General features: G+C 41.5%; 1 protein-coding gene across 1 annotated transcript in view; it reads left to right on the top strand.

Moving 5' to 3' along the window:
- LOC128689951 (uncharacterized) overlaps positions 1–16,582 on the top strand; it is an 80,099-nt gene extending 63,517 nt beyond the window's left edge. The window contains exons 4-5 of the mRNA XM_053778414.2: positions 16,116–16,292; positions 16,478–16,582. Of these exons, the coding sequence (XP_053634389.2) occupies positions 16,116–16,292; positions 16,478–16,582 (282 nt within the window). The remainder of the gene's footprint in view (positions 1–16,115; positions 16,293–16,477) is intronic.
- The last annotated feature ends 9,190 nt before the right edge of the window (positions 16,583–25,772 follow it).

The raw sequence follows: 25,772 nt of genomic DNA, 5'->3' as shown, positions 1-25,772 counted from the left end.
CGTTCGGTTATTTTGGAAGCTTCTACACTGTTACAGTTTTGTAAGAAAATTGTTTTAGTTCTTCTAGGGAGAAATATTCCATCAAAGTTTTACAGATTACCGTGAGAAAGGTCAGCACTAATAAAGGAGCAGGTACTGAAGTAATCTGACTGAGACTTGGAACACTGTGTTTTAACCGGTTTAGCACCTGAAACTGCTTCAGAGCTTGTGACTTCTGAAACACCTGCAACTGCCGCAACACCTAACACTTCTACAACTTCTGCAACATGTGAAATTGCTACAACACTTGGAATTGCTGCAACACCGGAAACTGTTGCAACACCTGCTGCCGCTTTCTGCTGTCCTTAGTTTTCTGCAGTAGAATCATAATGTCCTTCATCACAACTTCCAGGAGATGCTTTTCCACATACAATATGAACATTTCCATTAAAAAATCTTTGCTTCATATTTTCATGATTATTATTCAAAATTATATTTTTTTATACGTGTGCTTTATCAGGGTAAATGCGAATTGTTGAATTTTAGTTTTAGCATAATATTTCACATTGCTTAGTTACACAGTTCACTTTATAGAGTGAAAGATATCCTCCTCAGCTGATTTCAAAGCCATGCCCTATTTGTTATAAGATACATTATCACCAACAGCCTGATCGATCAGGCCAACACGCAAGAAGCATGGTCCAGGACCATGGGAAGGTGACCTCCAGAAGCGACTACTAGTAGCCATACCCCCAAGATGCCACCCGTTACAGTCTAGTAATACCCAGGAACCTTTTTGCTGCTAGATGAACAAGGGTAGCAAATGTAATAAATTAATAATAATAATAGCTCCAACACGCTTCAAGGGTGTGTGACTGTTTACCTCACATTGCCCAAGCGCTCTTTCTCATGAGTATTATAATAATATCCACACTCGAACAGCACGTCATTACAATAAATGCTAAGAACTGGGCAGATGTATATTCAACTTTCTAACGAATCGAACACACAGAGTAGTGGTAAACAGAGTTAAATCGGAAGCTCCCATAGTGAAAAGCTGTGTTCCACAAGGCACAGTACTGGCTCCCATCCTGTTCCTCATCCTCATATCAGACATAGAGATGAAAACCATAAGCATTGTATCATCCTTTGCAGACGATACTAGGATCTGCATGAGAGTGTCATCCATTGAGGACACAGTAAATCACCAAGAAGTTATAAACCAAGTTTTCTAATGGGCAACGGAAAACAATATGATGTTTAATAAAGACAAATTTCAAGTGCTACGTTATGGAAAACTGGATGAAATAACAGCTAGAAGTGAGTATACTACAAACTCTACCTGGAGTCTTCCTGAAAGGTATTCCGGGGATCAACGCCCCCGCAGCCTGGTCCATGACCAGGCCTTCTGGTGGATCAGGGCCTGATCAACTAGGCTGTTACTGCTGGCCGCACGTAGTCCATCGTACGGACCACAGCCCGGCTGATCCGGCACTGACTTAAGGTATCTGTCCAGCTCCCTGTTGAAGGCAGCCAGGGGTTTATTGGCAATTCCTCTTATGGTCGATGGGTGGCTGTTGAACAGTCTTGGGCCCCGCGGTCTGGTCATGGACCGGGCCACGGGAGCGTTGATCCCCGGAATACCCTCCAGATAGACTCCAGGTAGACTGCTGTGTGCTGAGAGGTTCGTCAACAGCGCAGAAATACCGTGTTCCCATCACAGCGTATTTCTACATATAACGGATGCCTCCAACCTTAAAGGGTAAACAGTAAAGCCTGTCTATATCCCTAAGCTTTTATAACTAAAAATATCCGAGTAAAATTACTGAAGGGTGTACAGGCAAGCCACATGTTTAATCTATGAGTCTAGTAATATTTCTAGTTAAGAGTCGTGTACAATATAATTAAAACTAGCCCATTTAAGGAAAGCCTCTGGCAGTATTAACTGGTTTGACCATTATCATCCTTCAAGGGAGGCGCCTTGGTGGTGATAGAGGAATTTTGATCCAAGGAATGGGAACTGCTTTCCCGTTCTTCGAATTAAACCTTATTACCTCTCATTCTAACGCGCTGTGTGACCTTTATGGGTTTGGTGCTTTCCCATAAATTTTGCTTGGTCATTGTCTTCGACTGCTAAAGCTATCCATGGGTTAATTTCTGTTTTTTTATATGTTTAACAACAGATGAGCGCAGGTGTGGTCTGTGTGCTTTTATAAACCGTCCAGAGAGAGATCTCTCATCCTGAGAAGAAAATTTATTCATGGTCTGGCTTGATTAGCATGTCCGCTGTCAAGAAGAAATTCTGCTTCACTCACGAATTTGGACGTAGTGTGTGTTGGCTCTCAGGAATATCAGTCAGGGTGTGTGTGTGTGTGTGTGTGTGTGTGTGTGTGTGTGTGTGTGTGTGTGTGTGTGTGTGTGTGTGTGTGTGTGTCTGTGTCTGTGAGAAACATTGTGAGGTTTAACTTTGTGTCCAACTGAATGCATCATACCTATTTTTCACTACTTCCTCTTCCAATTTATTTTGCTCCACTGAAGTTTTCTAATTTCTCTGCAATATTTGAGCGTGTAATTTGCGTGTGTGTCACCTTGGGCTTCCTGTGCTCCAATTTTAACCAGTCTGTCCTTGTCCACTATAAATGTCCCTAAGGATCTTCATTGTCAATATCAAGTCTCATCTTGATTTTTGCTCTTTCGTTGATCATTCGTTATTATTTTTTCCTAAGTTTGTACTTGCATTTACAGCATGAGGAACTGGAACTCATCTTTAATCATTGTTTTGTGATTTGTAATATGAATGTTCTAGCGTCACGCCTCCGTTACTCTCTGTGCTCTGCAGCGTCCGATCAGTTTCAAATAGTTTCTTGACCATGTTTTGATTTCCTTCCCTTAAGAGTAGAAAGATCTCTGGTTATCGGTAAGGCTCTGCTAAATCATAATTCTTATTTTGATTGCTAGAAAGAAATGGTTTGTTTTTAAGCAAAATCTCTCGAACAGTGTTTGGAGGTGCGGATGGGAAAATCAGAGGTCCTTTAGGGCCCACACGGTTATTTCTCTTTATTATTCATTGGCTCGAGTACCTGAGTTGCAAGATAACATTTCAGTCTGATTAGTGTAGAAAAATATTATATTACCAGCACTGCACCAGCATATGGTTGGTGGAGAGGATTTCTTGAGTATCTAAATATAATATATCCTACTATAATCATGTGATTCGTCAGATTGGGACGCAGGTTTTTCAGTAATCTTTAAATCGTTTGCAAACACTTTTTTTCCGAGGGTGGGTTGTAAGTGTGGCATGGTAGGGCCCACCACACCGTAAATCGCCCTGTTAAAGGTCTGGTTAAGTGGCCAAGTTGCCAGGTAAGATCCACAGCATTATAGCTCGTTCTGAGACTTATGTAGAGAAGTACTTGAAGAAAAACGAGGAGACTTTATCGACTTATTAACCCCGGAGAGTTATTAACTCATGATAACCCAAAAAAGCCAATCAGCGTGGCTTATTTCCATTTCAAGTCCAAACCATAACTCTCTCTATGATTGGTCTAGTGAAGGTTCTGAGCTGCCACGTATGGTGGACAATATCGTAATCTGTTTGAGTTAACAGTTGAGTTTTAGCACATCTTAAATCATTGTAGAACTGCTGGGGAGGGATGGCCGCTAAGATCCTTTTTATACGCCACAGTTCTTGATGAATAATTCAGACTGTTTTCTTAGTTGTAGTGGCACTGATGGATGCTGCTAACAGAGAACTGTAACATAAAATGTGGTCGCGGTCGGATGGTCACAGCCGCGGCTCCCGTCAAGGGATCACGAGCCAGACATCGGAAGGAAGACCGAATCTCCATCCTTTCACATTGGAACACAAATATTATCTGGACGGGAAGTTGAGCCATGGTTCATGCGTGCATGCGTGTGCCAGGCCTAACGCGCATGCGTGCATGCGTGTGCCAGGCCTAACGCTGTTACATAAGATAGAGGTTACATAAGATAGTTTTAAAACCAGTACTTCAGTGACACGGCTGTTCAGCAGCCACCAACTGCAGCACAAGTCTCTCATCACTATAGCTTTCCTGCTAAACCGATTCTTATACTCATTAACACCATATAGTCTATGAGCCTAATACAAATTGTAATGAATGGACAAGGACTGGAGCCGTGGTGGTTCATACGTGTGACAGCCGCAGTGCTGCAATATTTTATATATAACCTTTATAGCTAAGTGCTTTGTTGACTCTCTAGTCAACAAAGTCCTTTTAAGAGCATCAGAAATGGGGAAATGAGCAACTGTAAAATAAAACATGACGTGGGGAAATGGAGGAGAATAGAAAAATTCTGTGTAAAAAACTGCAGATGCGAGATAGCTACAAACGCAGAAGGGAAACTAAGCGAAAAATTGTGAAAAAGAGAGAGGACGAGGAAAGAGAAGGCAAAAAGTCGAAAAAATAGGTAGACGAAACAGGAAAGGAGAGCAGGTTAGGAAAGAATCAAGGGGATAAGAAAGAGACAAAGCGCAGGAAGGGGAAGAAAGCCAAGAGGATGATTGCCATGACCAAAGAGCTACGAGGAATAATGAAGAAAATGTATTGTGTTACAAGTAGGGAAGTCAGCTAATCGTAGAGGAGAGAGAGAGAGAGAGAAAGTGTGATGGTAAACAAGAGGAAGAGAGAGGAAGTGTTTTGACGCAGGAAATCGACCATCCCAAACTCCGCAGAGAACTCATATGCAGCCAAATTAATGTCTTCATGAATGTGTGGAAGATATGAGCAAACGCAAACATGTATTTATCATACGTGCTAATTTTCGGAATATTGTTAGATTTTTTCATTAAAACTAAGATAAATATGATCTAAACACACGTTTGTCTCATGATTTGCTAATAATAGGAAGTGGTTCTTTTGTCTAAGTGTCGTAAATAATTGGAATGAACTACACAAGACAGGGGAGGAAGCAAACTCTATACATAGAGTAGTTAAAAGAGGCCGGGAAACCATAATGCCGGTCATTGTGGCTTAAAAGGGAGAGGCCCCTGGCTGCCTTTAAAAGGGAGCTGGACAGACACTTAAAGTCGGTGTCGGATCAGCCGGCTGTGGCTCGTAGTTGGACTACGTGCGGCCAGCAACAGTAACAGGTTGGTTGATCAAGCCCTGATCCACTGGGAGGCCTGGTCGTGGACCGGGCCGCGGGGGCGTTGATCCCCGGAATACCCTCCAGGCAGGGGAAACCAGGAAGCGAGACTCAACCTAGTAAACACACCTCAGTAAATACACACACACACACACACCTAACCAACCGCTCTCTCTCTCTCTCTCTCTCTCTCTCTCTCTCTCTCTCTCTCTCTCTCTCTCTCTCTCTCTCTCTCTCTCTCTCTCTCTCTCTCTCTCTCTCTCTCTCTCTCTCTCTCTCCCTCCCTCTCCCTCCCTCCCTCTCCCTCCCTCCCTCTCCCTCCCTCCCTCTCCCTCCCTCCCTCTCCCTCACTCCCTCCCTCCCTCCCTCTCCCTCTCTCCCTCTCTCCCTCTCTCCCTCTCCCGAGAACTTAGAGGAGTCACACAGTCAGATGGTTAATAGGTGGAACCCAAGTGCTCGATCGCAACCTATAAAAAGACAAATGGTCGAGCACTTACAAGAGATAAATGACAGGCTAGTGAGCGAGAGTATCATATGGAAAAAGGATGGTAGACCACCGACATGTCAGTCCAGAGAAGGAAATGTGGAAGCATCTTTTCAAGTTTTATGATAGGATTACTGAAAACAAGAAAGAAGAATTTGGGCACATTACATATTCTTAGACTGTCTAAAAGCCTATCATAAGGTACCCTTTATAATTATTTGCGACTAATTTAAAAATTGGAAAAGCAGGCTGGAATATTGGGGAAATGCTTCAAGGGGTAAAGTAGTACCTGGCAAACTGTAGGTAGTCATAGTGAATGAAGAGACATAGAGAGGGAAGAAGTAACAAGTGGATTTCCACAAGGATTTGTACTCAGATTGCTGGAGGAACTTGACAGAAGACTTCAAAAAGTTTGGTCGACGCAGTGTTGGAGAATACAGGAAAGGTGGGATGATCTGAAACTAACAAAAGGATATAAACGGACGAGACTATAAAGGGCCAAGAGAATATGACTGAGTAACGGTAATAGTTCACTAAATGGTTACTTAAGTTCAATCCTAAGAGGCATAACTGGATGAACATGGAGTGAGGAAGAGTAAAGCCAGTAGTACCATACCACATTAGCTGAAAGTTGCTACTAGTGTCAGAAGAAATGATTTTTCAGTGACCGTAGCAGCGAACCTATCGCCGGATAAATAATTACTTAAGAGAAGTGATAAACTCTTAATTGGGTCATTCAGTGCGAGGACTGGTGGAGACTCGATCTTCATTAGCTAATTGCGAGATACAAAATACCACCGGACTGGTTATAGTGATGTTGGTCCTCACCTGTGAGGACTGAATGGAAGACACGAAACTCACAGCACTGGAAGACTTAATGGGGACATGGTCACAACACAGAGGATACTCAAAAGGTATTTTCAACGCGATAAAATGCACTTTTTGAAAGATGAGAGGTCAAGATAGGGGACAAACAATTGAAAAAAGAACACTCAAATGAGCGTGATGGCAGTGCGCAAGAGCAGCGCACGAGGGACACGGTACAGTGAAGACGAATTAAATATATGAATTCTAAAGTAAATACGTATAAAACATAGGCCTGTGGATGCATCACATAGGCCGATTAATGGATTACGAACTTCGGCGCAGGAGCTAAGGCTAGACCCGCGCGAAAGCAGGCGACTGCAGATAGGTAAATACACAAAACAACAGAGAATAAACCACACTAATTGAAGTACAAGGGCTGGGGTCAAGAGCTGTAGTTCATCCATTGCAGAAATACCTAGGTGAATACACACATTCTCTCACTTGGCTAGGAGACATGGCTGTGATATCTTGGATTGTACTTTCGAATATTTACGGCATCCCGATAACCTTTTGATTTTCAGGTACTAAATTGAAGCTCCAGATAACTGGTGTCGGACTCCAGAACTTGTTGATTGCAACCACAACAACTGAAACTCCTCCATAAATTGTGATCGAGTTTATAGCACCAACTAAGCTGAATTTGGATTCGATCCATCCTTGTACAGGTTTGGGTAAATAAGTTTTTGTGAGCAGCTCCTCAAGACCTTAAAAGTCAGCACAGACGACAGCTTTACGCATCTTTTTTAGGAACAATTAACACTTGGCTTTGTATGAAAACTTGCGGTGAAGCGTCCAAACGTTCGCGTAACATTAAGTTAAATGGATATTTGAAGCTCGTGAATCTGCCTCCTCCACTGCCTAACCCTCTTGTTGCATTGACTGCAGGATCGTCTCAGTGAGTTATTGTGCCTCCTTATTGCTGGCTACAGGAGGGTACGAGATGAAGACGAGAAGAGGGAGAGGAGGAAAAGGCGGAGAGGAGGAGAGAGTGGAAGAGGAGGAAAAGGAGTTAAGACAGGTAGGGAAAGAAGAAGAATGGAGGGGCGTGTCTATGATGCAACTGACAGCTCCGACACCCAATTAAACCAGTCACAAAGAACTTGTCTTCAGTGCCTAGATCTGATTGGTTAGCCATTCGTCAAGTTAATCGCACAGTAAGTGTTGTGTTACGTCAGATCCTCTTGTGTGGATGAACGTCTCGCTTTGTTTACAGACTAAATACTACATTATTGTACGAGTTTGTATGTAAGTACCGAATCTCAAAGACTTGCTATGCATTGCGTGTTTATTGCCCCAGTCACTAAGTAGCGAGTCTATTTGGCATACTTTTAGTGTTAATACAAAGTTTACAGTGCTTTTAGTTTTCTAAATATTATGACTGAGGGGAATTCGTACTGTTATTTAATTTCTGAGAATGTGAACGTTACATAATGTCGGAGTATTTACTCTTGTGAAGAACTTCTCAGATGACAACTGGGACAACAGGCCGACATATGGTACAAAGACACGTAATGCACAGACCCGCGTCAGGAAACACTTGTCCTCTTTTTTGACAAACCTTACCTAACCTAGCAAGTCGTCTTTATATTAGATCACGTCTCGCTCAGGATAGATCTTTGTCAAAGTTTGATTAAGCTTTGTCTTGAGCGAAACGTCATCTTAAATGCAAGTTTGTTCTACATTGTATTTTCGTCATCAGATAATTTTTATGTATAGAAAAACACACAAGTTTTCCCAAATCTTTCTTTAGTTCTTTTTTAGTATATTGCTGATAAATTTATTTATTAATATCCATATTTCATTAATATATTGTGGAGATTTGACTTTGCAGATTGGATGCCTAGTGTTTCGTTTTATGCAAGCGAGTAAATGTGAATATAATTTTTTGTAAGAGAGTATGGAAACAAATTTTTTTAAAAGGAATTCTAGGGTAGTATATGTACATAAAAATACGGTCGGCTTTCTTATAATGCTATTTTTTTCAAACCCATTTGAAAAAGTGCATCCATAACAGCCTTTCCACCTGCTATTGAATTTTGGATGCACTTAATCAGTCGCATCTGCAGAAAAATAGCACTACGTATATTTTACTGGAACTGCAGCAACACATACTACACGAATATTGCTCTCTGCAGCAACACACGATTACCCTCTGCAGCAACACACGATTACCCTCTGCAGCAACACACGATTACCCTCTGCAGCAACACACGATTACCCTCTGCAGCAACACACACGATTACCCTCTGCAGCAACACACACGATTACCCTCTGCAGCAACACACACGATTACCCTCTGCAGCAACACACACGATTACCCTCTGCAGCAACACACACGATTACCCTCTGCAGCAACACACACGATTACCCTCTGCAGCAACACACACGATTACCCTCTGCAGCAACACACACGATTACCCTCTGCAGCAACACACACGATTACCCTCTGCAGCAACACACGATTACCCTCTGCAGCAACACACACGATTACCCTCTGCAGCAACATACATGACAAGAATATTGCCCTTTGCAGCAGCACACAAGAATATTGCCCTTTGCAGCAGCACACAAGAATATTGCCCTTTGCAGCAGCACACAAGAATATTGCCCTCTGCAGCAACACAAGAATATTGCCCTCTGCAGTAACACAAGAATATTGCCCTCTGCAGCAACACAAGAATATTGCCCTCTGCAGCAACACACAAGAATATTGCCCTCTGCAGCAACACAAGAATATTGCCCTCTGCAGTAACACAAGAATATTGCCCTCTGCAGCAACACACAAGATTGCCCTCTGCAGCAACACACAAGATTGCCCTCTGCAGCAACACACACGATTACCCTCTGCAGCAACACAACGATTGCCCTCTGCAGCAACACACGATTACCCTCTGCAGCAACACACACGATTACCCTCTGCAGCAACACAACGATTACCCTCTGCAGCAACACACACGATTGCCCTCTGCAGCAACACACGATTACCCTCTGCAGCAACACACACGATTACCCTCTGCAGCAACACACACGATTACCCTCTGCAGCAACACACGATTACCCTCTGCAGCAACACACACGATTACCCTCTGCAGCAACACACGATTACCCTCTGCAGCAACACACACGATTACCCTCTGCAGCAACACACACGATTACCCTCTGCAGCAACACACACGATTACCCTCTGCAGCAACACACACGATTACCCTCTGCAGCAACACACACGATTACCCTCTGCAGCAACACACACGATTACCCTCTGCAGCAACATACATGACAAGAATATTGCCCTTTGCAGCAACACACAAGAATATTGCCCTCTGCAGCAACACAAGAATATTGCCCTCTGCAGTAACACAAGAATATTGCCCTCTGCAGTAACACAAGAATATTGCCCTCTGCAGCAACACAAGAATATTGCCCTCTGCAGTAACACAAGAATATTGCCCTCTGCAGCAACACACAAGAATATTGCCCTCTGCAGCAACACAAGAATATTGCCCTCTGCAGTAACACAAGAATATTGCCCTCTGCAGCAACACAAGAATATTGCCCTCTGCAGTAACACAAGAATATTGCCCTCTGCAGCAACACAAGAATATTGCCCTCTGCAGTAACACAAGAATATTGCCCTCTGCAGCAACACACAAGAATATTGCCCTCTGCAGCAACACACAAGAATATTGCCCTCTGCAGCAACACACAAGAATATTGCCCTCTGCAGCAACACACAAGAATATTGCCCTCTGCAGCAACACACAAGAATATTGCCCTCTGCAGCAACACACAAGAATATTGCCCTCTGCAGCAACACACAAGAATATTGCCCTCTGCAGCAACACAAGAATATTGCCCTCTGCAGTAACACAAGAATATTGCCCTCTGCAGCAACACACAAGAATATTGCCCTATGCAGCACCACACAAGAATATTGCCCTCTGCAGCAACACACAAGAATATTGCCCTCTACAGCAACACAAGAATATTGCCCTCTGCAGCAACACACAAGAATATTGCCCTCTGCAGCAACACACAAGAATATTGCCCTCTGCAGCAACACAAGAATATTGCCCTCTGCAGCAACACAAGAATATTGCCCTCTGCAGTAACACAAGAATATTGCCCTCTGCAGCAACACACAAGAATATTGCCCTCTGCAGCAACACACAAGAATATTGCCCTCTGCAGCAACACACAAGAATATTGCCCTCTACAGCAACACAAGAATATTGCCCTCTGCAGCAACACACAAGAATATTGCCCTCTGCAGCAACACACAAGAATATTGCCCTCTGCAGCAACACACAAGAATATTGCCCTCTGCAGCACCACACAAGAATATTGCCCTCTGCAGCAACACACAAGAATATTGCCCTCTGCAGCAACACACAAGAATATTGCCCTCTGCAGCACCACACAAGAATATTGCCCTCTGCATTTCGTTATTTGCTTATAACACATGGTATAAACCTTGGTAATAAATACCGACAAGTTGGTTTAGAAAAACACTTAAGCAAACACTAGGACATAGAAAACGTTTCGGTCCTGGGATCTTGATCACTTCTAGCATACAGAGGTTGAAAGACAGTACATAAAGGCGGAGAGTAAGGTGTGAGTGACGCATGGTGACCTGAAGTGCCTTATTGGGATGAGGACAGGTAGACGATGAGATCATGTGACTCCTGTGTTGCTGGGTTGGTGGTGCTTTGCCTGGTTGAGTATCATGTATGCTAATGTTTTAGAAATTTTGTGGTTTCCAGTGTTACGTTCTATTGCGTCTGTGACGGCGATTAGCGAGGCTTCTAATAGCCGTCACCGACACAGTAGAACATAACACTGGAAACCACAAAATTTCTAAAACATGATACTCAACCAGACAAAGCACCATCTACCCAGCATAATTTCAGTCTACCCGTCCTCGTCCCAATATGGCATTCTTCAGGTCACCATGAGTCACTCACACCTCACTCTCCGCCTATATATACTGTCTTTCAACCTCCGTATGTTAGAAGTGTTCAAGGTTTCAGGACAGAAACGTTTTCTAATAAATATGTTCTTGTGTTTGCTTGCGTGTTTTTCTAAACCAGAGTGTCATACAGGTTTAGAAAGGATGAAGGAAAGTGCTGGTTTGGAAAGAGAGTAGTCGATGAGTGGAACAATCTGCTCAGTAGGGTCATTGAAGCGAAAATTTTGGGTAGCTTCAAATATAAGTTGGATAAACACATGAATGAGAAAGGTTGTATTTGAGTGAGACTTTTATAACATGAGTTAGCAGGGTTATCCAAGGACATTCCTTGGGTAGCATTGAGAATGGGTTTAGAAAAAAGAATTATTAGAGGGTTTGGGTTTGAAAACGATCTGCCTGTTATGGGCCGGTAGGCCTACTGTAGTGTTTCTCCTTTCTTATGTTCTTACTTCATTATTTTCTATTTTCTTCTTTCTTTTTCCTCTCCTTCTATCATCGTCTTCTTTTTGGTTCTTCCCATTTCTCCTTATTACTTTTTCTCATTAATCTTACGTCGACTACCATATCTGTGGTCATGATAAAAACCATACCATGGACGGGGTTAGAACATGCGATCAGAATCTCAAAACTCCAGACCGTCGCGTTAGCCACTGGACCAGCTAGCCACAATAAGATTCATCCAACTAAGTATATTTATACACCATAGGAAGGTTAGCATAAACACCACTGTGACCACAAATGCAAGTTTTTACAGACGAATCTCCAGCTAGCGTGGCCGTGACGAACTCTAGCTCAAGTTATGTTGACGGCTTTGAGGGGACTTGAGCTAGAGTTCGTCACGGCCACGCTAGCTGGAGATTCGTCTGTAAAAACTTGCATTTGTGGTCACAGTGGTGCATATGCTAACCTTCCTGTAGTGTATAAATATACTTAGTTGGTCATGAAGCTCGTTCGCTGCTTTTTCTTGTTACTAAAAAATCGTCTCTGTTTTCACTTCATACAGACAAACAACAGATAAATACTCAGGCAGATAGAAAAAATGCCAGATATGTTAGGAAGTTATTAAATATAATACAGAAGGATATATTGTGGGCAGGCTCAGTGTACCTGACAGGCAGGCTAACAACACACCTACATTTCCACAGGAACATTAACAGCGCTGATGGTGTCTCGCAGGTGTTGTTCCAGGTGAACATAATACAGTATTCCAACATAGTGTAAACCTTGGTAATAAATACCGACAAGGTAGTTTAGAAGGACACGTAAGCAAAAACTTGGACATATTTATTAGAAAACGTTTCGGTCCTGGGACCTGGGAGAGGTGATCCAGGGCCCAGGACCGAAACTTTTTCTAATACGTCCTATGTTTGATTAAGGTGTCTTTCTAAACCAGTGTTCTAGCATGTTCCTGCTGGGAACCATAACATATGGAAGAAATACAAACAAATTTTTAAATTATCACTACGAAGCGTGTTAAGTAAAAGGACATAAATGCAACTAATGTGACATTGTGGCAACGTTTCGCTCTCCAGGAGCTTTGTCAAGCCGTTACATAACATCTTGATAAAGTTCTTGGAGAGCAAAACGTTACCATAATAAAATGTCACATTAGTTGCATTTATGTCCTTGTACTTAACACATTGTCGGTAATTTTACCAATATTAATACAAGAAGCGTGTTATGTGATTTTTTTAAGCACACCTTACATAACGGGTGGACAACTTATTTTTAAATGTAGCCTCTGATTTGGCGAATGAGAAATGAAATTCGCCACACTATGCAAAAACTGGGAAATTGGGTTGTCCTGTTGAAAAAAAAAATAGTTTAAAAAAATATTCAGAACATGCAAATTTTTGCTATTTACTTACAACTGCCTTAGGCGCCAAAAAAAAAAAATATTTGTCTAGATTAAAAGAAATATGAGAAAATTTAATGCGACATTTGGCTGTTCTTTCGTCTGACAAGTTGCAAAAATGTTGGCTGAATACCCGAGCTCAGTGCACATCTCAGCTCCTCCGCCTCTAAATTGACCTAAATATTTCCAATCCTGTCAGGAAAAAGTCTAGTTATATTTTACTTGAGCCAAAATATGGGAAACTTATATTCGCCACACTTTCAGAGCCAATTCGCCACTTGTGGCGATTGCCAACAGGGTTGTCCAGTGCTGAGCCTGTCATTAAATGATGAATAAAGCGTCTGAGCCAGGTGGAGGTGGTGGCGGTGTAGGTGGCACTGGCGATGGTGGTGGCTGTGATTGTTTTTGGAGGTGGTGGCAGTGGTAGTTTATTTGTCAAAAACATTGTATCTTGTGCCGCGGGTCTTTGCCAAATATCGACCCGTAATTGATTAATTATCCGCTGGTTTACACCAGCTGGGTTTTGCACACCGACTAAAAGCAGTGGATCACTACCTAGTGGTGTCGCAAAACATTGATACCGTCACTGGTATCCTGAACATGTGCATCTTCGTTTCAACCAGGCTCAGGTTTCACTGAATATATAGTTCCTCTGTATCATGTCATTACGTGAATTTTTGTACAAGAAATTATAACAATTTGCACTTTCGCCTTAAATTTATAATTTTAGTTGTTTCAAATGTGGAAAAGTTTTAAACAATGCAACATATTTTTCTAGACCTACACACCACAGTCTTATATTTTTTCGTATAGTGCGTATAGTGAGAGAGGCAGTAGGAAATATATATGAATATTTCTAAACTTCAATAAAAAATTCTTCGCATATCATTTGCAATGACAGAAACCACAGCATTTGATGTGAATTGATATTAAGTTAATTAAACAGGTTATATACACGAGAGACGCATGTCTCACTTTAAATATGCTGAAAGTCTGCTTTAATTCCTGTTTTGGGAATTGAAATATCCTTGACTGGTTGCGTACAGAATTGTCATATCAACACGTTATTCTGTTGCAAATGTGGAGAAGGGAGGACGGAAGGGAAAAGGGAAGAGTGAGAATGGAGGGAAAGTGGGAAGAAGGGATGGGGGAAACAGACTAGACATGGGGGACGTAATAAACAAAAGGTAGAAAGGCAGGAAAAGAGAAAGGGAGGGTGTGAGAATGAAGGAAGGGTGGAAAATGTATGCGAAGGTTTAAACGAGGAATATGCAGAAACGAATGAATGAAAGCAGAGAGAGAGAGAGAGAGAGAAACACGGAAACAGCACACAGTGCTTCGCAAGGCAACAGCACTCTGTGTATGGCGAGAATACAGCACACAATACTTGACAAGGAAACAGCACACCCTGTGTGGCATGGAAACAGCGCAGTGTTTGGCGAGGTGGCAACACATAATGTTTGGAAACAGCATACAGTGTTTGGCGAGGCAACAACACACAGTGCTTGGAAACAGCATGCCGTGCATGGTACACTACAAATAATCATCGCAACATTATGTCAGCGTAATGGCTGAGGCAGCCAAAAGGAGGTCTTTGCCAAGGGAAAGTCCATTTGCATATTGCATTGTTTACTCCTTTATCCTCGTCGTCCATTGAGGATATACGACATCAACACAATTCTTGATGTCTGAGGTATTAATGAGAGAGGAGACGGGGACAGAAGGAAGGAGGAAGTGTGGGAGTGATGGACGGGAGGAGGATTAGGAGACGATAAATGGTTCGAGGGAATAATGGAACACACACACACACACACACACACACACACACACACACACACACACACACACCAGCCAGGTAACTAACGTCTCTGGTTCGATTCCGTGCTTCGATGATTACCTTTACTCAAGTCTCCTACACCTACTGCCCCTGTTCACTTAGCAATAAATTGGTCGACTGGTGTGGGTCGTATCCTGTTGAGGGGAGATTCAGATGATATTAATGAAGACAGGACACCACGAGCATTGCTCTGCTCCTGTAACTACAGATAGGTAATCACGTACATATGGAAGGAAGACAAAGTGGACAAGGAGGAGGAATTTGGGTTAATATCACTCAAGGTAACCCTCTTGAAGGAGGGTTACCTTGAGGATGATAATAATGAAAGGCTCTTGATGCAAAGATTCAGGCCTACACTCTTTCATGGATTAACCCTGATTATCTCCTATTGCTAAGCGCTGTATGACCCGCATGGGCTTAGCGCTTCCCCATAATATAATAATAATAATAATCGCGCTGAGGTACAAATCATCGTAGAGAATAGTGTACCTGAGAAATTTATTCATGAATATGAACCAAGGCCAGTCATTGAGTATACTGTACCGGTATGGAGCGCACACCTGATCATTCATGTATAGAACTATGAGAAAAAAAAGCAGTAATACTATTCCTGCAGCCGAGGAGGAGAGATTGGATAAACTGAGTCCGTTTTAAGAGTTGAAAAAACAAGTGCAATGCACAAGATAAGTATTGACAGACTGTGTGACAGGCGAGGAACAGGTGACATTTGAACGTTAAGACACAGACAGGTCACAAAGACATCAGGATGTGCTTTTTCCACCTCAAGGTAGTGGGAACGTTGAATGAGTTAGATGAGGAAAGGTGGAAGTGAATTCCATACACAGTTTCATGAATAGACATGATAGTGCTGAAGATACAGACAAGGATGTGCTGTTGCACAGACTCAGATGTTGAGACACGGATGTTTCATTACATTAAAGGTATAAAATACCCACAAGGTATTGTATACCATTATTGTAATAACACATGTTTGACACAGCAACACAATTTAGTACAAAGAATATCATACAACCTGTTTGCTAAGCTCCGCCCCTACTCTTTAGCATGGCCTACTTCCACTAATGGGTCTTGCCCTCCTGTGTCTGCTGCACCTCATCTGAGTCCAGTATATGAGTGTCTACCTTCCTTCTTAGTCTTCAGATTCATCAAGACTAAGGTAGAGAACACTGGCTTCTAGGTTGAGGGACTGATTACCGCATTTTCTACTGTTTGTGGTTCATAGTTCCTCAAGACTTAAGGACTGACCTCATCTTCTGTCTTCGTATATTGAAAAAGCCACTGGTTGGTGAAACGTCTTTAAATGAAGATAACCAGATATTGCACATGTGTTGAATTCCTCAGACGCGGATGTATACTTGCACAGACATAGATGAAGAGAGTCACGGATGTATACTTGCACAGACACAGACAAAAACAGAGAAAGACATACGTAGAAATAAAGACTGACACAATCTCGATTCTCCCATTTTTTTCTTAGTTATGGTTGCGGGAATTATGCCCCCTTTTTGCTGGGTTCCAGACCATGCCTCCTGCATAATGGTCTGATCAGTCAGGGTGTTGTTGCTCTCTGCATGTAGTCTAACTTAGTATCACCGTCAGGCTGATTAGGATCTGCCTGGAGGAACGTGCCAAGTTCCTTCTTAAAGAGGATTGATAGTGTATTATTTTTTCTCTTGAAGGAAGTGTGTTGAAAACCCTTGAATTCTTTACGGATATTGAGTCAGCCCTTAGTGTAATTATTACACCTCTGCTTTTCATTAAGGGAATTTTGTCCCGTTACCCTGGCTTCCTTTTTCGTGAGCACTTATTTCAGTGTGCATATTTGGAATCGGTCGCTCTAGTATTTTTCACGTATAACTTTCTCTCCTGTTCTCCCCGAAGTTCAGTAAGGTAATTTTAAGGATTCCCTTTTTCTCTTTTATCCTTCACACCTTAACCACCCTCCCTCTCTCTCTCTCTCTCTCTCTCTCTCTCTCTCTCTCTCTCTCTCTCTCTCTCTCTCTCTCTCTCTCTCTCTCTCTCTCTCTCTCTCTCTCTCTCTCTCTCTCTCTCTCTCTCTCTCTCTCTCTCTCCCTCTCTCCCTCCCTCCCTCCCTCCCTCCCTCCCTCCCTCCCTCATTAATACCGTCACAGAGGAGGGACTGCAACATGATGTTGGTCGTCTTCAGTGCACTACACAGATAGTGGAATATGTGATACACTATGCAAATGAACTTCTCCTTGACTGAGATATCCTTGTGGCTTGCAAGGGCATTACGCTGACACAATGCTGAAATGATTGCTGGCGGTGTGGCACTGATAGTATGGCATTGATGACACTGGCGGTGTGGCACTGATGTTACTGTTGGTGTGGCGCTAGTGACACTCGTGGAATGGCACTAATATTACTGGTGGTGTGGCACTGATAGAACTGCATTTGCTATGTCTTACAATCACTGCTCTAGATTTCTTGTTTACAAGAAATCTATCGCTCTACCTTTTTCTGTTCTCACTCTATTTTTTCCCCCTTATGTTTTCCTCCTCCTCGCGTTTAGTATACACTCCTCCTTCCTCTCCAAATCTTTTTTCTCGTTCTCTCTGTCTATCTCTCTCTGTCTCTCTCTGTCTCCTCTGTCTCTCCTCTGTCTCTCATCTGTCTCTCCTCTGTCTGTCTGTCTGTCTCTCTCTCTCTCTCTCTCTCTCTCTCTCTCTCTCTCTCTCTCTCTCTCTCTCTCTCTCTCTCTCTCTCTCTCTCTCTCTCTCTCTCTCTCTCTTACCCTCCCTCCCTCCCTTCCTTCCCTCCCTTCCCTACCACCTTGCCCATATTTTTGGTACAACAACACCAACCTGTGTTACTACCATATAATTGACAAAAAAATATTTAATGTGCCTGATGCATTTTTGATAAAGCATTTGCTGGCATGTGAGAGTGATCCGCTAATTTCGGCTTATATATTTTGTTTGACCCTAAATAATTTATTGACGGAGGGATTCTGGCGATACAATTGACTGACATAATTGCCAATTTTGTTATATCTGATTGTTTTTATATATAAAACACAGTGGCGCATATATATATATATATATATATATATATATATATATATATATATATATAGGGAAGGACCACCTCTATGGCTGGAATGGGGATCCTCATCCTCAGAGAAGACAATAAACGTACCTCAAAGAAAACTCAAGGTTCTCCCCGGAGCTGTTTGAATATTTTCTTCTCCTACCACCCCCTATATATTTTATATTCTATGTGAACATTTATTAATAAACAAAATACATTTACAGAAAAAAACATAAACATGAATACAATGGCACAATGTATCAAAGATGATGAATTTCCTCCAGCTCCTCCGAGGCTGGACGTGAGCCAAGTATGCAGCAAGCATTTCCCCTCTGGATGGCGACGCTGAGGCGCTGGAACATGAAAGTGGCTGCCCTTGGGTCCCTGGTGGTGTCGATGAGTCTGGACCCCCAATTCTTTAAGGAAACGTGTGGCATTTTTTCCCCATGATCCCAAGGTCTCTGATCCCACTGGGACAAATTGATACTGTTGGCTAATGTCCCTGTACTTGCTGATCTTGTACTCCTCCCTGTGGTCAGCAGCTCCTCCCTGTCGCCCCACACTGTGATGGATATAGGTGTCAGCCAGTGTGGACACACAGGTATAGTCCCATGCTAAGAGCTTGCCATTCTTCCAAGGATAGATGGTGATCCCGTCTGGGCGGTTTGCTGGGTTGTGGGTATTGTTTGCTGCAAGTGATCGTGGCTCCCTCTCGGCAGGGCATCCAGCTGTAGCAAGGGTTCTCTTAATGATGTCGTTGACCTCATTGTGTCTTGCATGCCAGCCCTTGGTTTTGGAACAGTTAAGACCATGTAGACCGTATTGGTCTGCTTGCACTTCGCCGCAAATACACATATATTCTGTGTGAATTGGGGCAGCAAGGCGCTGAGCCACTGCAATACGGAGGGTCTTAGGGTCGAGTCGCGTTCCCATTGCCGATATGGGAACTGTTTGGAGGAAGTCCCCGGAGTGAGGTGCACTCACAGCCTGGAGACGGGCAATCTCCCTATCTGATGTTGCAGCCCTGAGCATGTTGGCAAGCACCTTTTCAGCAATTGGGCTATCCCAGCTTGACTGTTTGTGAGCCAGTGCTGCACTAGGGTTTGGTGCTGGAGCAGCAAGAGTCTCCCATTCGGTGATGGCACTGACATAGCTAGGGTCTTCTATTCCTGCTGAGTCACTGAGGGTGTCAGGAAGAATTTGTCTTATCAACTCGTTTGATGCAATGGAAGAGGATAGGAAAGCTGGTAGAGCAATCTGGGAGGATCTGCGTACTCCTAGCCCTAGCTCCTAGTATATATATATATAAATTCTTTTTTAAGTTTTTTCTTTTATGTTTCAAGGTTTAAGCAAATTTAATAGCTCTTAATATATGTTACTGATATAATTAATATTTTTTCCCTGAAGCATTTCGTACATTTAACTGACTCTACTTTTGGGTATTGCCAATGCGAAATACTGACAGACATACCTGGTTACCTGGAGGTTATTCCGGGGATCAACGCCCCCGCGGCCCGGTCCATGACCAGGCCTCCCGGTGGATCAGGGCATGATCAACCAGGCTGTTACTGCTGGCCGCACGCAGTCCAACGTATGAGCCACAGCCCGGCTGATCCGGCACTGACTTTAGGTATCTGTCCAGCTCTCTCTTGAAGGCAGCCAGGGGTTTATTGGTAATTCCCCTAATGCTTGATGGAAGGCTGTTGAACAGTCTTGGGCCCCGGACACTTATGGTGTTTTCTCTTAGTGTACCAGTGGCGCCCCTACTTTTAATTGGGGGCATTTTGCATCGCCTGCCCAGTCTTTTACTTTCGTAGGGAGTGATTTCTGTGTGCAGATTTGGGACCATTCCTTCCACGATTTTCCAAGTGTAGATTATGATATATCTCTCCCTCCTGCGTTCCAACGAGTACAAGTCAAGTGCTTCCAAGCGTTCCCAGTAGTTAAAGTGCTCGACAGAACTTGATTACATTAATATAGGGTAATATATATTTAGTGTATTTTAGTTTACATAGTTGACACACCAGTGAGAAGGCTTTCCTGTTGCACCTTTTCTCGTATTATGCAGAAAAATTACATATATTCTTCACTACTTGCATTCATGGCGTCACTCATTGCACAGATACCCTCACTTATTGTATGTATACCTCACTCATATGTATACCTCACTCTTTTTTACAAAGTATACCTTTCTTATTGTGAGTATATTTTCACTTTATGTATATCCTGACTTATTCTATGTATACCTCGGTCATATGTATATCTCACGCATTGTAAGTAAATCTGTATCTGTTAGTGGTTCTGGGTATTATCTTCCTCACGGTCCGGTCTTAGACGAGGCCTCCTGGTTGGAAAGGAAATATTACATGATTAAGAACATTAAGAAATACATTGGAAAGAAAAGTTGTATATACTGAATGCAAGTAGAAGTGTGCAAGTTTTAGCTGTCATCTTACGTACTCTTGGGTCAGAAAGAAATGATTAGTACTCGTGTTAAAAGAGCAAAAAAAAAAAAAAAAGATAGAAAATTACCAGGTTTCCATTTCGACTACCAACCTGCTACCTGAAATACCGTAAGAATTGTTATAAATTGCTAATTTATCACATGAGAACCTCACTGCAGAACACACCTACCGCAATACAACGACACAACAACACATACTGAAGTGTATACCCACTGAAAAGATTTTGAATTTCCAAACAGTTGAAGTTAAAAAAAAAAAACAAGTCTACGAGGTAAAATCAGATAAATACACAGTGAAAAGCTCTAATCCTTTAGGCATGTATGTTACTCCCTTTAATATCTGACAGTCAAATATATGAGTCATTGCACTGTAACATCCTTCACAGATACTAGAATTTGTTTTAAACAAAATCATGGAGTGGGTTACATAAAACAATAAACTGTACGAATAGAAATTTTTTTTCATACTACACTGTGGAAAAAATGTAAAGGAATTGAAAGCGCAGGGATAACAGTATCGAGAAGTGCTCCTTTCAAGGGTTACACTAGTGTTATTATTACAAGACACTTTAACTCAACAGATGTCAAGCCAATGATTATAGTTTTCAAGCCACTTGTATTCTGACAGCTCCATTTAAGGTTGGCGAAATTACAGATCTGGAGAATGTACAAAGAAATACCATAGTTCGTATAAATTCAGCTGTGTAGCCCTTGTGGCTTAGCGCTTCTTTTTGGTTATAATAATAATAATAATCGTATAAATTCAAACACATTAAGTTACCGGGAACATATAAAACCCTTCAAATTGTGCTCAACGGAGCGCAGGTATAAGATACATTTTCTTATACATGAAGATGCTGAAAATACTAATTTTAAATCTGTACATTAAAATGATTCTTTGTGAGAATTGGAAGCGAGTACAAAATACCAGAATGAAAAGCAAATGTGCGGTAAGTACATTAAGAGATAATTCGATAAGCTGACAGGGTCAACTTTTTTTGTGTGGGCAATGCCCCATCAAATTGAAAATAAAGTACCATGTTGCTGAGGGAGGTTCTTGATCACCCGGGCTGTGGTGCTTACAGCAAAAACAGCCTGACTAATCAGGCTGTCAACATGTAGGGTTGTTCTTCCCTTCCATAGATGAAATCAGATTATCACCCATTCCCCCAGACACTATCTCAGTGGATTCAGGGCTTTTCCTTAAATTTAATACATATAATAATAGCAGGGACTCCCGGCCGCGGGGGCGATCATTCCCGGAACATTCTACATGTAACCAAAATACAAACAGACAACAGAAAATGCCACAATCACAGATATCCAACACATGTTATACCCACTAAAGCACAACTCAAAAGCCGAACACATGCAGCACTGGCTATCCGCACAGCCCCGTGAGGCTCGCTTCTCTCTCTCTACCTCAGCCTCGCATCAGCATCAGCTGCACCTCCTCAGCTGGGACCTGCTAATATCAGATGATTAACCGTAAACAAAAACACGTGCGGGCAGCTTCATATTACGGCGCTCGTGAATGTCTTCTCCCGGGCAATATAAGACACGTAAATTCTCGACTAATGATGAGAATTACCTCCAACTCTGGCCAGCCCGGGAATAAATGTGGCCTGTCTGGGGAATTCGCCGTTTTTTAGCTGACAGGTAGATTCACTTATTGTTTTATATATAAACAAGTCTCGTCAATCAGGCCCATCTTTTCGAGTCTCAAATGATTCATCAAGACTTATGGTGGCTGTTCTTCGCATGTGCTCCTCAAACTAGAATTCATAAGTCTTTAGCAGCAACTGACTTGACGAGTAGGCACTTCCAAATGATAGTAAGGATGAAAAATCCTGATAGTAAAAGTCCTGGACGCTACTTTGTAGTTTCGTGGCAAAGACTATGCTCGTATGACAAGGGGGTGTGTATGTGTGTGTGTGTGTGTGTGTGTGTGTGTGTATGTGTATGTGTATGTGTATGTGTATGTGTATGTGTATGTGTGTATGTGTGTATGTGTGTATGTGTGTATGTATGTATGCATGTATGCATGTATATATATATATATATATATATATATATATATATATATATATATATATATATATATATATATATATATATATATATATATATATATAATGTCGTGCCGAATAGATAAAACTGGTTAAAGAACTCATTTAAAATTAAGTCCTTTTTAAATTTTCTTTTATACGTTTGAAGATATATTTTTTCATTTATGTTAATGTAGAAGTTTATGATTTTTACCAAAAGAACCTTAGAAAACTTACCTAACAAGCTCAATTTAACTTAGCCTAATTTAACTAAATATATTTTAGATAAGTTTACAATAATGTAATAATAAACAACACACAGAAATATATATTTTTCATTAGGTTCAGAATGATTTTTTGCGAAATTATTCATGCACAAATTTTCGCTTGCCTTGTTCGGCAAGAAGAACGTTGCTATTTAAGCCAACATCGCAAGTTTTACCTATTCGGCACGACATTATATATATATATATATATATATATATATATATATATATATATATATATATATATATATATATATATATATATATATATATATATATATATATATATATATTTGTATATATATAGTATAGTGGTCACGTGTGGTCATACTTGTCCTGAGCTGTCTGGGTATTAGCGTGGGGTGTTACCAAGCACCATGGCTTGTTGTAGTGTTTTAGAATCTCAGATTAAAGTGTTAAAGAAGGTTCTACTTCAGGAGGAAAATAGGAGGCTGAAGCTTCGCCTAGATGTGTTTGGGAGTGAGTGTGAGATAGTTGGTGCTGGTAAGGAGGAAATGCTTACCACCAGTGAGAGTGGTAGCCTCTTTAAGTGGCAAGTGGTTCACAGTTCAGGAAGAAGGAAGATGAGGGTTAATAAAGAAGATGTGAAGGTAGGAAATCGATTCTCTGTTCTGCAAGACGAGTGTACTTCAGTGGTTAGTGAAGTTAAAGGTACCTCTGACTCCCCTGCTAATCAAGGTAAGAATATTCTGATTGTGGGAGACTCTCAGGTAAGATATATGGACCGTGCTTTTTGTAACAGAGATAGAAAACTTAGACAAAGGGTGTGCCTCCCTGGAGCTGGTGTTGGTGATATAGTCAGCAGGTTGGATAATAATATGTCAGGTAATGGGAACAAGCCCATTATCTGTCTTAGTGCTGGTGGAAATGACATTGGGAAGGGCAGGAGAGAGGAGCTACTGGATAAGTACAGGTCAGCCATAGAAGTAGTCACGTCTAAGGGAGGGATCCCTATCATATGTAGCATCTTTCCTACAAGGGGAGTGGGCAATGAATGGATGTCTAGGGCAATTGGTATGAATTGCTGGCTAGACAGGTACTGCAAGGAATTTCCAATCCCATTCATTGATAACTGGGACAAATTCTATGGCAAACATTATATGTATGCAAGGGATGGGGTTCATCTCTCTGGGGTTAGAGTGGTTGCATTAGCCAATTCGATTGAGGGGGTAATTGATGACTTGTCTAGGACTTTAAATTGATAGATTATAGAGGTATGGGTGTTTGTGGGAAACAGTCAGGCTGCAGTATTATTGTTGGAAACAGCAGATATTACCAGGATACCTCAGGGATATGTTTAAAAGACAATATTCAAAATAAAGTTCCTAATAAAGGCAAAGCAACTGATCAGCAAACAAAGAGAGATAGTAGAGGGCAAAGAGTGCTTAGCTCCCTTAAAGTTTACTATACAAATAGTAGGAGTCTAAGAAATAAGATAGATGAGCTAAGATTACTCGCAAGTGCAGGTAATATAGATATTATTGCTATAACTAAAACCTGGTTCGACTTCAAGGATAGAGAAATGCCTTCTCAATGCAACATAAAGGGTTATAAACTATTCCACACTGATAGTCAACAGGAAGGGTGGTGGAGTGGCGATGTATGTCAGAGATAATTTAAATTGTTGTGTTAGACATGATATAAGATTAGAAACATCAGACACAGTTTCTAGAGGGGTATGAAAAATTAATTTTGGGTGTAATATATAGGCCCCCAAACCTTGATAGGGGAGTTCAGTAAGCTGTTATGGGACGAAATTCATAAAGTGTCTAGATATGAAAACGTTGTGTTAATGGGGGATTTAAACTTTAGACAAACTGATTGGAACAATTTGACAGGAAATCGTGAGCCTATTGACTTTGTTGATACAGTTCAGGATTGCTTTTTAAAACAGTTTGTGACAGAACCAAATAGAGGAAAAAATCTGCTTGACTTGGTTCTTGCCAACAAAGATTCACTAATTAATAATCTTGAGGTTAATGATGAGCTTGGTGAAAGTGATTACAAATTACTTAGTGTCAATATATTATGGAATGACCCAGTAAACTGCAATCAAGTCTCTGTTCCAGACTTTCGCTTGGCTGATTTCATGGGACTGAAAAATTACCTGGGTGGGCTAAATTGGGATTATCTGACTATGGGTCAGGTAGTCCGTGTTGGTTGCCAATATGATGTTTTTCAGAGCATAGTTCTAGCTGTCCAGTCAAATTTGTTCCGAGTAGGGAAATTAGATCTAACAAAAATTACCCCAAATGGATGAAACATAGATTAAAACATCTCATTGGTCAAAAGAGAGGCAATTTTAGACGTACCAAAAGAGGGGATGGGCAGTTAAGAAATCAGTATATTCATTAAAGAGAGAAATAAAAAAAAAGGGGAATAAGAAAAGCAAAAAGGGATTATGAAGCTAAGGTCGCAAGGGATTCGAAGACTAACCCAAAAGGGTTCTTTCGGGTATACAGAAGTAAGATTAGAGACAAGATAGGCCCACTTAAGAGTAACTCTGGTCAGATCACTGACAGTGATAAGGATATGTGTGAAATTTTCAGTTCTTACTTCCTCTCAGTTTTTACTCAGGAAGATACTAGCGAAATTCCAGAAATAATAAATTATGTAGAACAGGACGATAATAAACTATGTACGATTGCAGTAACTAGTGACATGGTCCTCAGACAAATAGAGAAATTCAAACCTAACAAATCCCCAGGCCCTGATGAATTGTTTGCAAGGGGTTTATAAGAATGTAAAAAGGAACTTTGCAAACCTTTGGCTAATCTTTTTTAACA

The sequence above is a fragment of the Cherax quadricarinatus genome, chromosome 25 (genome assembly GCF_038502225.1).
Source record: "Cherax quadricarinatus isolate ZL_2023a chromosome 25, ASM3850222v1, whole genome shotgun sequence".
NCBI lineage: Eukaryota > Metazoa > Arthropoda > Malacostraca > Decapoda > Parastacidae > Cherax > Cherax quadricarinatus.
The sequence above is the reverse complement of the archived record's forward strand: the minus strand, read 5'-3'. Positions and strand labels throughout refer to the sequence as shown.